Here is a 16,231-nt window from a genome sequence, read left to right as displayed (position 1 = left end):
ATTAAGTCTGACTTCTGAGTTAAGAAAATGGTATCTGTAAACATGCAGACTTGTTTTACTATTTTTAATAAATTTTAATATTGCATAAGAGAAGCACACAAGGTACTGGCCTATGGGGAGCCCACCCCAACAAAAATTACTTACTAATAGGTTGCATGGTTTGCCATTAGTCTTACCAAACTTATCATGTACTAAATAATTTTGTGAGCTATAACTACTGCTTTATACTTGAAAAAAAATGAAAATGTAAAAAGCAGGACTTAAGTTACTAATGCATAAAAGGTAAAATATTTGAATGCTTTGTTCTTGGAGACCTTGCTTCAACACAATAAAAACTGATCCCAAAAATACTTCACATTATAATACTCAGAGACTCTAATGTTGTGAATCTTCTCCTATATGCCTGCATTTGCAAACTCACTGGTGTTTTGTCTTTGGGGATTCTTACTGTGTTGAATTAAGCGTGCATATGATTGCAGAATTGTACCTTGCTTGCACTTGGTATCTGGAGAATGTCACAGAGTGAGGAGATAACCGGTGTGCTGTGGTACCTACAGGTGGGACAGGCAAAGCAGTTCTGCTTCAGGAGAAGCCTAGCAAGTATGCAGTAAGCTCTGAAATGACTGATATGTAAATGAAAAAGATCTCTAGAGAGGAATCGAAATTCTTTTAAACTACGGACAATTCCCAAGTAAAGCTGTCTGTCATCTATACTAGCTGCAGGCAAGCATATTAAATGCATTGAAATCAATGAAGCGATAAAGAAAATTAGTATGGTTTCTAGCTACAAATTATCTATATGCTATAAAGATGGCAATTCTTTTCATCTTTCAGATGAACTTTCAAAATTAAAAGCCCTTTTCCTTTGCTAGTACTTCATATACTTTTTGAAATGTTGTCTTGAGCTCAACATTGATTCTTTTTCTTAAACTTCTGCTTACAGTGACCCTTTGCTCTACCTTGAGCAGTACATAGTATAGGCAAGTCTTGTGTGAACCGCAAGACTTATTATGCTACCAGCATGCTTACCTCTTACGTGCTTTTCCAACCTCGCTCTTCATAGCAGCCTGCTGGACAGGATATGGATCCAGTCCAAGACTTGACTTAAAGTATCCAATTTTGAGAGATTGCTGTGCTTACTCTAAGTTACGCTTTGCTCTTGCTTACAAAGCTTTGAAAAACTTCCCTTTTTGATAATTTCCTTTGTGGTGATTTATGATTCAGTTTTGCTGATGGCTTTGGTATATTTAATTACAGAAGTCACATTTGTGGTGTACTTCCATGCTGCTCTTGACTTAGTAGTAATAAATAACTATGCTGAATTGCCAGCCCTTCTATTAACATTGCATATTAAAATGCAAGCAGTACATGTTGTTCCTCAGATGGTACGTTAAGTAATTACTATATTAATAGGTAAATTTCTAGGTAGATATGTTACAGAACTTTCAGGGATTATGCATGTTAATTCTTCATTTCCTAAAATGTTCTAAACAGAAGCTGTCTTCACCTTGTGCTATGGGTGAATTTCTCTTTAGTAGAGTTGTATTCATTGCAGTCTTGCTTCTAGCTTCTATAAACCATGTGTGAGACGTAATTTTGGTACTGAAGATGGCAGCATCATTGGTTCTGATTACCAAAGGGATTTATTGGATATGAGGAATTGAAAGGGGACTTTCATTAATTTACAAATCAGAATTGTTTTCAGATCCTTGGAAAAGGAGATGTTTCACCTCTGCTTTGGAGTAATACTGCTTAGGAACAGAGGATGATTTTGGATTTAATAAAGAGAAATATAAATAGAAAATGTTTTCTTTGCCTCTGAATCAGTTATTCTTCAGTCATGGGATTCAAGTCTCACGTAAGGCATAAAAATAGGACTTGAATTCTTCCAAACCTGTATTTTAGCCGCATTTTTGCTAGAAGTTATTAGAATATAGCTCAGTAATAACTTCCAGACACTTAAACTAATTGGGGTGTGTGTAGTTTATGCAATGTGTTCTCTTGAGAACTGCTGACTGGCGTTAACACAGTGGCACTGCGTTGGTACTGCACCTTGTGCCTCCAGAAAAATGCAGTGCCAAAGCACAATGGAGTTGAAGCTCTGGAACAATTTGTGGTTTTTAGAATATTACGGACTGACTGCTGCCTTTGGGGCAGCCTCTGTCTCCCTTGCACTGTAGCAACTGGCTGCCTCTCTTCCATACAGTCCCACAGGCGGATCCTATTTTGATACAAGCTCACGAGAAGGTGTTCTGTCCTTAGGCAGGCAGCTATCTGAACGTTATTTCTTGCTAGTATGTTGGCTCACTTAACACACAAAAACGCTAGAAAAGCAAAGCTTTCCTTATTCTAGTGGGGTGTCAGATACTGGCTGCTTATGCCATAGCGCAGCTTTTCCTAAATGCCAGCATTTAAGGCTCTGTCAGCATGCGCTGCTTGCTGCGATGTCAGGTTTGTAGTCCCTGTTTTCACCTGTTATATAATGGCATGTAATTTTAACAGCTGAGTTTATGTAACTGTCGGGAAGTGTGCGTATGTGCTGTCACCCTCTTTGATTGCATTTGGTCTGAAGCACTTGGAGAAGGGGATTTGCACACATTCTGTTTTTTGTTAAACATGCCTTACTTGAACAAAGATATCTGATTTTGCGGCTCCCAAGAGGCTGGAATCTAAATAAAAGGCATGAATAGATTACAAGGGAAAAAGTGAGAAAATACAAGCAGCTGCTGATGAGTCTGCAGCTAGGTGTATAACGGGAGAGATGAAGTACAGATGGTGCCGTATGCGTGCAGCATCCTGCCGCACAGCGCAGAATGAACGTGCTCCCTGGAAACTGGGGGAGGCTGAGGGCATCCTTGGGGGGATTTTTAGTCTTTTGTGAACTTGCCTGAGTTGGAAAAGGCAGTTTGTGTTTTCCTTCAGGACTGTGCTGGTCACAGGGTCTGCCTCTTCCGCTAAGACATTGGCTGCTGCCATTCCCCTGCACCCCCCAAGGCTACGTGGTGGTCCCTGAGTCTGGGGCTGGTTTTGTCTGCTTGCTTTAGGAGAGTCTATCTTGATCTGCAGGAGTCAACAATTTTCAGTGTTACTGCAGTATTTACAGAAAGAGCTATGCAAACATGGAACAAACAAAGGGAGACAGTGGCTTCTGCCTGTTTGTTGATGCGGGTGTCCTTCGTTCACCTCCGGCACTGTGACCTTGAGGCTCATCCCTGTAGCAGCGTGGGTTGTTTGTGTGAAGGTGAGGCGTGGTAGTTCTGAGCTAGCCAGACCATAAAGAATTTAATCCCATGTCGTATAGGAAAACCATTAATAAAGGTCGAAAAGACACAAATAGACTCACAGACTACTGAGTGGGCTGCTGAAGAGTAAGCAGTGCTGCAGTGGATGGATAGCTTCTGAACTGCACCAGGAGGAAGTGACCAGTGATGTTTCTTGAGAATGATGTTTGGTATTAAGCTTGCTTCATGCTTTTGTAAGCAATTCTGGCACAAAGAGTACACTAAAAACCCTGATGATGACGTAAAGTTGGGAGGCTGAAGATATGCAGCTAGAACTAGGCGTCCTTGAAAGCTTCAGTAAGAGAACCAGGATGAGCCTCGTTGTAAAAACTGCAAAATCATGTACTTGGAGAATAAAATACTTCTGCTGTAATTACAAGCTCGTTGAACAAAATGGGAGGGTTATGGGGATGTTGTGACTAATCATAGGGTGACCAAATTGCTAACATAACAACTAACATAACAACATAACACAACTGTGAGTAGGGCAAATGTAGTATGTACAGTCCATCTAGGTAATGGAAGAGAGAGCATAAATGCTATTGTCCAAGGCACTAATAAAATGTTGTGTTTATATACTTGGAGTAACTGACAGAGAGGAATTTGAGGCAGAGCAGGTGCAGAGAATGAATGGGGAGCCTGACCCAGAGAGGACTGGCAGTCTGGCCTATTGGTTCACCAGGAGGCCAGGAGTTGCTGTGATTGATGCCTTGGAATGCACTGGAAGTAAAGGACTCTTCCCCTTCTGTGATATTTAAGCACAAGGGCAGCGTTGGTCCAAGACCAAGTAAACAGCCATTAATAAATTGAGATGGAAAGCAGGGGAAGGTTGTTGACGATCTGAGCAGGGAGACTTTTCTGTTCCTTCTGTTCTTGGAAGGGAGGGGTAGATCCCGGCAGGCTTTTAGAGCAGAGCGTGGCCTTCCATCTTCCTTCCTTGCTTCAAATTTCCTCTGCCCTTGATACTGATATTAGCTTTGCCATTAAACCACGCTGGGGAAAAAGGAGCATTTTAGCTCTGCTTCGCTATCTGTGGATATGAAGGGGTGTAACAGGAGCCTGGGAGCAAACTGGTGGCCGTTATGTGGAAATGTTTCAGGACAGGATGTACGTCAGCTTGGTCCTTTGAATTTTGGAAAAGGCAACTGGGCTAGCAAGTACAACTGATGTTATTTCTTATTCCATTGGTCTCCCAGTGGCTTTGCAGGTTTTGCTTGTGATAGGATGCTGCTGGTGCTTAGCTGTAGGGCCATCAATGTGGGCAGAGGGATGCATATCCCAGCCACATCCTGATGGATGCTGGTACCAGCGTACTTGAAACTCCTGTTAGTCATTTTGTTGGGTCACTGGCTTCTGATGACAGCTGGTCAGAAACTTCTGACCAGCTAATAAGGCTGATTTTATAAGGTATTTTGTAGGAATGTGCCCTTTTCAGGTATTTCTCATGCAAGGTATGGAATTTCCAGGCAAAGCAAAGGAGCCGTGCTCACCGTAGCCACTTCTCTGGCAATTAGGGCAGATCCATGGAAGCACCCTTTCACAGAAACCCCCAATAGTACGTGAATAAATGTTGAATGCTTTGGTTTCCTTTTGAACAAAGTAAGTATTTTTGAGCTTCCCATCTGGCTTACAAGACATTTGTTGAATAATTTGTGTCGATGTGACTTTCGTGTATTGATCTAAAAATAAAGTGCTAACAACGTTTATACTGCCGAGCCCTCTCGAGCTGCTTGCTGTTAGGATTCGGTGAATGGAATTCAGAGCAGCACTCGTTTGGCGTTGAAGCACGGCTTCAGCACTACCACTGGGGAAATAATGATTTTCAAATGAGCTTATAGTTGCACTCTGCAAAGCAAACTGTTAAAACTGCAGGTCTGGATGAGTTCCAGAAACAGCGGATAGCTCTGACAACCCAGTTGGCTCTTCAACATTGTGTAGACTTGAAACAACAGCTAGGTGGCTACAAAAGGGACGAGAAATTATTTTGCTGCTTTTCAGTGATGTGTCATGCAATGTTGAAATAGCCGTGCTTTCACAGTTCAATCGCTTCTGTTTGGAAGAGGAGTTATAAATGCAGCCTGTTAATAACACAAATATTTATTTTGGACTAGTATTTGATTACTGCAAGGCAAGTCAAAAATGTATAATAATTTTCACAGCATATTTGAGACAACTGGCTGTCTTGCTTTTCCTGCAGCTTTAAAAGTCATTTGGTTGTTGATGGCCACAGACTGTGTGCATAATAAAGATGGCACAAGTGTAACATATTTTGCTTATTGAAAGGGGCAGATTGGTTTGTTTTTTCTTCATTTGTAATAAATGGGATCTCTGGATATCACTTGTATACTATAAATCCCTGCAATTAGCACATGAATTTCAGCACGTGTTAATGGCACTACTGCTTGAAAGCAATCCCAGTTCTGGAACTGTTCACTGTGATTGAATTGAGGGCCTGAAGTAGCCTATGGGTCATAAAATGTGAATTTTTAATCCTTACACCATTTCTTTTAATGTTAGCAGTAATTGCAGTTCACAAAAGGTCATTTTAAATATCTTTTTTTTTTGAGGGTGTGCAGCTTTTTGCAATATCTAATAACAAGTTTGTATAAAATACTTATTTTTTTACATTTTGTGCTGTCTGATCTCAAAGCAAGTCCTGTGTTTTTTTAATATCAGTGTTAAATATCCAGGTGTCATTTGCAAAATGTAGAGGTTCTAAGTGACCACTGTGATTGAAAGAGAGGCCATGAAAGTTCCCAATATGTTAAAATAAATAAAAATAAAAAAATAAACTAAGGCACTCATCTCCTTCCCATACCATTCCTTCCCTCCCCCCTGCCCAACATTTCCTTTTTTTTTTGCCCCCTGAACGTAGTTCTTCTCATTTAACCATAAACTTTCAGCTCTATATTTTTAACAAGCTTTCAGCAACTTATTTTGGAAGGGAAGTAGCTGTACTTGATAAATATCATGAGATTTTTCTGCTTTGTAGAGGAGATTTGCATTCTGAATCCTCAAGGTTTAAAATCGTTGTCTTTGCCTGCCTCTGCAGCCTTTCTCCTGAACCATCCACAACACCATGTGCAACTAATCAGAATGCCAGCTTACTTCGGCCCCAGGGATGGAGGGAAAACACATGATGCTTTCTTTGAGAAATTTTTCCCTCTGTCCCAGAAGATATGTAAATTATCCTGTTCACTCTAAATTGCTACTACTATATTGCCATAGTCGTGGACAGAATATTGTATTGTGATCAGCATTTCCAAAATTCTCAAGACAAAAATTTGTGCAGACTGAAGAAGTTAGTTTCTATTACCTTTTTTATTTTTTATTTTTTTTGAATGAAGTTCCTGATCTCAGCTGCTACTTCGGTCAGAGAGAGTTAACACTTCAAGTCATTTTAATGTCTTTATTTCTCAAATCTGTTAACTATATCATCAGTGCATGACTATGCATCCAAGCAATGTTAACATAATGTGTGTTTTTTTTCTTGCAGTGATGCTACAGCCTTTTGACTATGACCCTAATGAGAAAAGTAAACACAAGTTCATGGTTCAGTCTATGTTTGCTCCAGCTGATACTTCAGATATGGAAGCAGTAGTAAGTATAGAAGTCAATTTTAATTAATTTAATTCTGTTTCTATATTTTTTTAAGACATTTTACCACATTGCATAAAGCCTGTTGCAGACAACACTGGAATGTTCCTTGAAACCATGACTAGGTTTCCATCTCTGGGCATGGTGAGGTTTTGTGTATTTGTCTGAAGCCTCAGGATTCTTGTGTCAGCACTGTGTCTTTCAGCACAGCACAACAGTCTGTGGTTGCTTTCTTAAGAGGCTCCTGTCAGCAATGGGATACCAAGCCATGAAACATGCTAAGTAGTTGTAAATTTTTTTTACATAAAGTGACTTTTTAAAAAAAAAAAAAGGCAAACTTGGGCTACATATTCTAAGGATCAGTTCTGTGGCATCTCCTATATTTTATGCCTTTGTACGCTGTCTTGAGTCTTCTTTTTAAGCAGCTCCTTTTCCCAGGAGGAATTGGGAAGATGGTTTACAAATACTGTTTTTTTTTCTTTATCCTTACTGTTGTGGCTTAAATGAACTGCCCTTAGAGATCTTGTTCTATGGATTACAAATGAGAGTAACAGAAGCATATAAGTTCTGAAGTAAAGAAGGACAAAAATATGTAGAAATAAGATGGCTATGTTAAGGTGACCAAGAAAGAAAAAAAGCAGTATGTCTGCTGGTGGTTTTCCTATAGCAATGAGATATTTGCTACTTCAAGGAAGCTTTCCCTGGTTTAGCTTTTGTTAGTTTGACAGAACATGTAGTAATTGTTGAGGAAACAATAAATTAGAAAAAATGCCCTTTATTCTCTAACGTATACAGCTCTGTGTATGTTTGAATGTATATGTCTAACTTAAAAAAAACAAAAACAAACTCAGAATGCATTTTTTTTTTTTTACAGTAGTCTTTACAATACATGTCTTCTGAACAGCTCTTTAAAGCTGAGGCACTTTGTAGAGTTAAGAATTTCCCTTTTAGAAGGAGATTTATGGAACTGTATTTGTTTAATGACCTTAAAATAAGATCCAGTGGGAGAAAAAGCAATAGTAATGAAATGTCTGCATCACTAGAAGAATAATCCCGTCTGCATTTCTTTCTAACTCTACATGGTATAAAGTAACTCATTAAATTAAAATGTTATTCTGCTAGCAAAGAATATTTTTAAGGATCTAGATGGTCCTTTCAGTTTTCCAGAGCTCCTCAGACCAATACCATTTCTTTTCCTGTAACATTTGGTCACTTCTCAGTTTTGTTACCGCTCTCCAAGTATCTTCCTATTCTGGATAAACAGGTGAGACAAATTACTAGAATACTATAAAGCTTTCAACACGTCCCCAGCAGCCAACAAGCTCAAAATAGGATTCTGACTTCACCCACAGAAGAGCTGAAGTACTATTCAGCTATTTAGGATGGGTCAAATTCTTCTTCAGGTTGCACAGGGGTAAGCCATAATTTGACACCTACTTGAGATGTGCTGAGCCATGCTGTGCTTGGCCCAGAAGTATGGGCAAAGTGAGAAGAAGCATGAGCACCCCAGGACATAAACTGTGGACGCTTCTCACTGTTTATCACTACTATTATCACTGCTACAAACCAATCTTTTCAGTTCAGGGTTATGGCTGATATTGAGCATAGATTTATGACTGTTAATCCCTATTAAAAATATTGGAAGGAAATTATATTATGATAGACTCTTTTAATTGAAGAGCAAAGAAGGATGAGAGGGAGAGTTACCCATTTTGATTTGTAGTACATTTGTTATTGTTTAGGCATTGATGCTAAAACATAAGCAGGTGCAAAACATCATTCCCTTCCTTTAAATATACCCCTCCTCTTTTATTTTTTTTTTTTAAATCAGGACCATAGTTCCCCCTGTCTATGCTAATTACTCTTACACATTTCCCAGTTCACTCATAAATTACCTGTGAAAGTTTCAGACTATTCAGAATTATTTATTTTAAAATGTCTGGTCTGGTCTTTAACATTACTACTCAATTATGTACTTGATTTTCATTTTTGGTCCTGTATATGGTTAATGGTAACATGATAAACACCTGTGGAGTTTTTCATGAGATGATGTGATTTGTTTATACAATCCGCTACATTTTCCATGTGTCTTATTATACTCTGTTTAATATTAAATTATTACAGTGGAAAGAGGCAAAACCAGAGGAGCTCATGGATTCGAAACTTAGGTGTGTGTTTGAGCTACCAGCGGAAAATGATAAGCCTGTGAGTATTTTCAGCTGCATATTGTGTGACTTAACTTAATACCACAGTAAATCATGTAAAATGGCATGTTTATACAGACAGCTATATAAGCAAAAGACAGAACCCTCTGTTTCACCGTCTGGATGGCATCCCTGTTTTAAATGGTTTTATTTTATGTTTTTAAATCCTAGTGATACTTAATATTACTAGCAGCTAACTTGAGCAATGTGAATGCAACACAACCATAAGGAAATCTTTGAGTTGATCTTTCTTCATTGAATGAGATCACATTGGATAAAAATATTAAAACAAAACAAAAGCTGATTGATGTTCATTAGTGCTTCCACGTAAGCTCCAAGCTTAATAGCTGTGAACAATACAAATTTGCCTGTCCAGCACTCCCCTTTTGCTTCCTTTATATGACACTGGTTTTTGCAAGTAAGTTGGTATACACCTAGTAAGGAAGATTGAAAAAATGCAGTTAGGGGTTATGTTGCAGTAAGCAGCTATAATATTGTAGGATCCTTTGTTTGTTAGAGCTATGAACACTGATCAATTTCTGAAGGAAGTGTGTAGTATTAAGCGTAGAGCTGGTAATAGGCTGAGTGAACTGAGGATTGTTTCCTAATACACAGATACTGAAGGCACAAGCACTATATATTGCACTGGGCAGCTTGTGATTACAATTACGCGTTGTTAAAATTGCACCGTTGTGGTCTCACTGTCTTCTCTACCTGCTCCAAAGAGTGAACACCTGCTCTAAAAGTAGGTGCTTCTGTATTGGGCCTGGGTGCTTTCTGCGTTTCCCATTTAGAGGTGTGACAAGAGGAAGGAAAGAGAATTTTTTTTGTATAATGCCTAAAATTTATTAGAGCAAAATAAAGCACAAGTACTAACAAGTTCTTCTGACTTTATAAATAAAAGCTTCATGTTAAGACTTTGGGGGCAGTTTGGGTGGGGAGAGAGCAGTTTGCTCTTGTTAGAGCTGAGCCTGTTGCACCAGAGAGGAACAGAGAGGATCCAAAGCCAGGAGAAGGAGGGGGCTTTGGAGCTTTGCAGCTTCTCTTTCCTAACTTGGGCTAAAAGTTCCTCAATCACCATTGAAAAACAGAAAGGTGGAGAGATGATAGCTATGAGGAGCGAAGAGAGAACTGCAGCAGAGCAGCTGGGTGGTGCCTAGCAATAGAATGGCTCTTGGATAGCTGCTGGTGTTGTGCTTGGAGAGGGAAAGGCGAGGGGAGCACGAGGACTCCATAAGCAGTGTGTGAGCAAATAATTCAAGTTCCCTTTCTTACTGCGGGACATGGTGGGACATATTTCCTTTTTTACATGACTGAAAACCAGGGGTCATTCTGTCTGCACTTATAGCTGCTGATCTGGTGTTTTCTGTGGAAAAACAGGAAGGGGAAGTGAAGCTTGCAGAAAGAAAAATGTTGCTTATTTCTTTTGATACAGGCACGTTGCAAGTGTGCACAGAAAATTTTACCTGATTCTCCTCCTAAGTATCAGGTTTGTGGTGTGGCGTTAACTAACCAAAAATCACTCTATCCTTTTTTAACAGCATGACATAGAAATAAATAAAATTGTATCCACAACTGCAACAAAGACAGATTCCTCTGTAATGTCTAAATCAATAAGTTCTTCTTTGGATGACTCTGAAGTTAAGAAAGTAATGGAAGAATATAAGAGGCTTCAAGTAGAAGTTCAGAGGTTACGGGAGGAGAATAAACAGTTTAAGGTAAAGAGATTTTTTTTTTTTCCAGGTTTACCCCTTTTTTGAAAAATAGAATTCAAACTGAAAGGCTTGGTTACTTCTTTTCAGCATAATATTTTATTATTGTCTGTCAATTAAAAGAATGTAAGTTTCTCCCTGTAAAGTCATAAAAAAGTGTTGAAATCTGTGGTTCCTTCAAAAGGAATATTGCAACTCATGCAGTCAGAAGCTGATTGGATAGCAACCCAAAGTAATAAATTCACATTCTTTTGTTTTTTCTTTTCCCATCTAATTTCCTGAGTCTGAAATCAGCATTTAGTGTTGGATTTGGCCCTGTTCTCTCAAACTGATGGGAGCTTGAGGGCAATGTTATACTAATATTAAGTTTTAAGTAATTGCACCTATAACGTTAGTTGAAATGACCAAAGTAACGCAAATGAAAAGGAAATATGCTTCCTCTCATATCCAGCACATCACTGTGAAACCAAACAGAAGGCTTTATCACCGTGCTGGAAAAAAAAAAAAAAAGGCAATAGTTTCATTTATTATAAATGTCTAGTTTCGTAGATAACAGCACCAATAAAAACTTGAAATTTGTGAGTACTGGACCTCAGTGAAAGGAACTCTTCTGTCAGCTCTGATGCTGCATAGCTGGCTGGTACATAAAGAAATTATTTAAACATTTGTAAAACAATTTTGTTTTGCTTATAGAAATAGCATACATGTATAGCTGAGACATAAGCTTAGCTTTTCCAGTGTCTCCCAGTACTATGAATGCTATCCGTATTTTTTTATTTATTTTTTTTTTTTACAAGTCAGTCTTGAGTAAATCCTGTATGGGAGCTCACACCTTTGGTAACATCTTAAAACTGTGATCTCTATTCCCTTTAGTGAAGTGTTAGGAACATCTGTAAAAGGTCAGAAAACAATGTTAAATTACCACCAGCCACCAAGTGCTGCCAGTGTCAGACTAGATCTTGCTCAAGATGTTTAAATATTTAAAATGAAAAGTTAAAATTTAAAGTTTTGCTTTCTAGCAGTAAAATTACCATTTAGTTAAACAGTATCTTGTTTTTTATTTAAAAAAAAAAAAAAGTCAGTTGTTCCCATCCAGATTTGTAGCAGCAATGAGATATGAGGTAGTCTGTGATTTCTTTAATATTTTCCTGAAGAAAATGAGTTGCCCCTTTGAATTCAAAAGTGGAAAACCACTCACATAGACAAAACGTTTTGAATTCCTCTTACCTGTCAGTTTTGGGGGCTGCAGTAACTTTTATTACAATTTTATTTCTAGAGTGTTTTTTTATGTGTAGACTGGAGGCTTTTGCTTCAATAGCTTATACTTTTTGCACTCTCATAATGTGTCACATAAAAAAGCTTAACACCATTGCTTCAGCTGTTCAGTTAGGTCACAAAGCCTTGCTTTTTCCCAGCTCCTAAAGTGATGTGTGTGTGGAATGGAGCGCGCTAACACCCAGCTGTGCTGCACAACACTTCAGATCAAGAAGTGTAGGGCATTGTATCCACTTGAAATGATAGTATCTGGTGTTATGATGTTATTAGGTGTTGTACCATGCATCTTTCAATCAAGAGAGCTGTCAAATTCATGTCAAAAGAACATCCTAATAATTAACGTTAGTTTTGTCACAAAACTTCAGTATTACTATGGTGGAGGAAATAGTTTTCAAGTGCTGGCAAAAATTTGTTTGTGAAATCTCACTAGGGCAATGATGAATATAATTCCCTTAAAGCTTCATATTTTTCACAACCTGTCTTACTGAGTTATATTTTAAAACATTTTCCCCAACAGCATTATACTCAGTTTTACAGAGCAAGACGAGCGTCTTCATGCCATTCCCTTCATCATTGCTCTTAATGCTCTGGACCTGTCTCCAGACTTCAGACAAGTGTTCTTGCAGGCTTCCTCATTGCTTCCTCTATTACCTTAGCCTTACTTAGGGCTTATTTATTACCTTTCATAGGAGAAAACTTGAAGAGAATGTATTTTTTTTTTCTCTGCCAGCAAAGCAGACAGAGAACTCCTCTCCTTAGGGTTATCTAGTGTATGGAACTCTAAATAAGCTGTAAATTAGCGCTCCCCTATTTTATTATTCACACCTAAAATAAATACAAGGTGAATAATTAAAACTTTTTTTTCCAGTAGAATTAAGCAATTTATCTTCCTGTAGGAAGAAGATGGACTTCGGATGAGGAAGGCACCCCAGACAAACAACCCAATATCTGCTTCTGCAGCTGCTGTCAAGGATGAAGGGTTCAGCTCCAGAATACTCGCTTTGGTGGTTTTGTTCTTTGTCTTTGGTGTAATTATAGGAAAAATAGCCTTGTAGAGGCAGCATGCTGGAAATTGTAAATTGATTTGATGGTTCTGCCATATCATTGGATTAAATTTATTCATAACAATGTTTAAAAAAAATTAATGTATGACATCTCACAGGTCTTGCCTTTAAATTACCCCTGCACAAATATTATGTAACATAATCTAGAAAGTTTAAAATGTACAATGAATGAGTGAATGAAAGAGAATAATCTTCAGTGATGAAGGCAGGAAGAAAATCATGATTTAACACTACAATGGAATATTGTATATGTCATTTTAAACATTCTTAGACCCTGGTACATGTTGCTGAATTACCTCTTTTTAAAAAAAGGGAGAAAAAAAAGGAAAATAGAAAAAAACTATTCCTCCACTGCTGGAGCTGGCCCTATTGGATGTTTGGAGCTGGGTTAGTCAGGAGGTGTTGATAACTTCTGTAAAATACTTTAATCCACCATTCTGCTCATAAATTTAACAGTTTCTGTCAGTGTCTTCAACTCTGTGCAAGTTACCAATTTCTTGGCACTTAAATGAATAGTGAGAAGCTGAGAAGAATTGTATGTGGCAATGCTGAATGTGCTAGGCATCATTAAGAGGCATATATTGACTGGTATGACGCTCGTTTGGAATAAAGGTCAATGCCTTGTTCTCATGAAGGGACCAAGCTACATTGCTGTTGGTTCATTTAGTTGAATTAAAATGTTATTCAGAGATGTTTAATGCATATTTAACTTATTTAATGTATTTCATCTCATGTTTCCTTACTGTCACAAAATTGACTAATACTATATGGTATGAAAAGACACCTGTTCTAAAGCCAGTGACTAGAACTAAAAAACTGCTGCTGTAGTGATGCGAGATTCTTCTGCCTCCTGGTGTTTTGGGCACTACACGTAAATTGTTGGGAGTTTTGATCATCCAAGCATTGGAGAAACAGTGGTCAGGAAACTGTTTTTGTATGTAAATAAGTCTATCTAGGGGAAAAAATATTAGTAGTAAACTAGTCCTATGCCGTAAAAAGACCAATCCTGTTTGATGATGTAGCATCTAAAAAAAAAAAAAAAAAAAAAAGGAAAAGAAAAAAGGAATTAAATAAAGCCCCCAAATTAATGTTTCTTCTGTTACTTTTGTCATGTTCTCAGTTTCGGGGGGGAGCAGTGTTCTCTGTCAACTGAAGTTTGTTTATGGCATAAGGAAACTAGTAGCCATGTTTCAGTTTTTTGTTTTTTTTTTCCAGCCTAATTTTAAAATCGGTCTGAACAGCCCCATCCTGAGCATGCTTTACTGATTTACCGTGAAATGTGTTCGCAGTAACTGTGCTGACTGCTCAGGTACTGCATAACTCCTCGTTTGTCAGCTTAGTTGGATTCAGTAGTCAAGACACTTGATAGCGTATTGAAAGTGAAGCTAAGGTAATTTTGTTTCTAAGCATACTTGTATTACAAAAAACATAAACTCTGTGTTGGACTTCAATAGTCAAAATAGGTTTTGAGCAAGTGAATTCTTGTATAGTCCTAGATGCTAGGTTCAGAAACTGTTGCTGACAAAATTTTTGTAACACCCTTCAGGATTATGATACATCTGTAAGAAGTGGCTTCCTCCATTCCTGCGTTGTTCCTGTGATTCCTAGAGAAAGGTGTTTGTTTGGGTGGCAGGCTGTCTACTACACTCTTCCTACATCATTGACCTTTATATTTGTTTCTCAAGGATTTCTTGTTTTGCAAGTGCAAATAAGTGAAATTTTATCTGAGCTTTAATAAGAAAATGGACTCGGGGAGGGAATGCTAGCTGGTGTGTTCAGCTCAGGAACACAACTCTGGAAGTACCTTTAGGAGACCCAACAGAAACAAGAGGTCTGTCTTTATTCCTTTAAAGTGTTAGTGCCTTCTTGTCTGCTCAAGATGGAAGGGGCGAAGCAATTAAGGTGTGCCTGCAAAGGCCAGGGAAGTGGGAGATGAGCTGGAAAGAACGAAGCCGCAAGTTCAGTGTGACAAATTGGGCAGAACCGATCAAAAAAGAGATGCTTTCTGGGCTATAGAAGCTAATGAAAACTTTCCCAGGAAACATGGTAAAAGAACCCTTTCAGACAGAAAAGTGATGTAAGTGATGCAAAATTAGTTTTCGTGGCTTTGAAGAATGTATTTGAGAAAATGTGCGCTGAAGGGAGACTGGACTACCCTGTACTTTTAAAGGGGCTGTAAACATCTTTACCTAGCTAAGAATGTTATCAGAATGGGTAAATTCCTAATTTGCTTTTTTTTATTTTTTTTTCTTTTTAAGAAAAGGTATAAACTTGTTTTGGAGTCCTTTGTTCTGCTGAAAAACACCCTCAAAAAAGCGTTTAAAAGAAATTTGCTGTCTTTGCAGGGCAGAGGGATCGAAGCGTTAAAATGGTCTCTTGTGAGTGTATCTGTAATAACGCGCCAGGCAAATTTTACACACAGTTAGCTGCTGAAGTTGGCTTGGCATGGGCAGCTCCCAGATGAAGTGGAAAGTCAGCAGAATGTCTGTCCTCCTTCCAGTGTTCAATAGTCACACTTCTCAGTGATCTGTGACAATTTGGAGCTTCAAGTCATTTGTGAGCAAAGCTGTTTCTGTTTGCGCTCCAGGATTGCAAAGAAGTCCTGAAAAAAATGCTCTCATGCTCTGCTTGGTGCCTTACAAAGGCACAGTTAGAGACCAGCGCACGAGGGACATTAGGTAGGTAAGGATCTATTGATAACAACCGTAGTCTGCAATAGGAGCAGGCCCCCATTATCCGTCCAAAACATAAATTTAACTTTTTATATTTTGGAATTAAAAAAAGCTTGAGGTCTTTCCATAACCATTTTTGACAACAGCCTAAACAGGCAGTAGCACTGAATTGTATTGATAGTGCTTTGCTTTTGCTGGGCTCAAAATAAAATGACTGATCAGTGGAGTGTGTATTGCCTGTCTGTTTGACCAGGCCCTTCGTTCATATGCAACAGAAAGAAAACCAAAAATATTTTTTCTTGCGAAGGCTCATAAAAAGCCAGCTTGTGGATATATTGCAAAAATAATTTCTATATTGGATGGATGTTCTAAAGCCACTTTGTTCTCTTACAAACCATCCTTTATTTGATGACATCAGAAATGCTT

At 38.3% G+C, this 16,231-nt stretch overlaps 1 protein-coding gene across 2 annotated transcripts in view; it reads left to right on the top strand.

Annotated features, from left to right (window-relative positions):
* The window catches only part of VAPB (VAMP associated protein B and C), a 30,260-nt gene extending 16,436 nt beyond the window's left edge, over positions 1-13,824 (top strand). The window contains exons 3-6 of one of the 2 annotated variants that reach the window (XM_084538564.1): positions 6,778-6,881; positions 9,003-9,083; positions 10,624-10,800; positions 12,966-13,824. In XM_084538564.1, coding sequence (XP_084394690.1) covers positions 6,778-6,881; positions 9,003-9,083; positions 10,624-10,800; positions 12,966-13,124 — 521 coding nt within the window. In that variant the 3' untranslated portion in view covers positions 13,125-13,824. Of the gene's footprint in view, positions 1-6,777; positions 6,882-9,002; positions 9,084-10,517; positions 10,572-10,623; positions 10,801-12,965 lie in introns of both variants that reach the window. The other variant, XM_084538565.1, reaches the window with a different exon arrangement.
* The last annotated feature ends 2,407 nt before the right edge of the window (positions 13,825-16,231 follow it).

This window comes from Aythya ferina (assembly GCF_964211825.1).
Source record: "Aythya ferina genome assembly, chromosome: 16".
NCBI lineage: Eukaryota > Metazoa > Chordata > Aves > Anseriformes > Anatidae > Aythya > Aythya ferina.
Note: the sequence above shows the minus strand (reverse complement) of the source record. Positions and strands in the feature narration are given on the sequence as shown.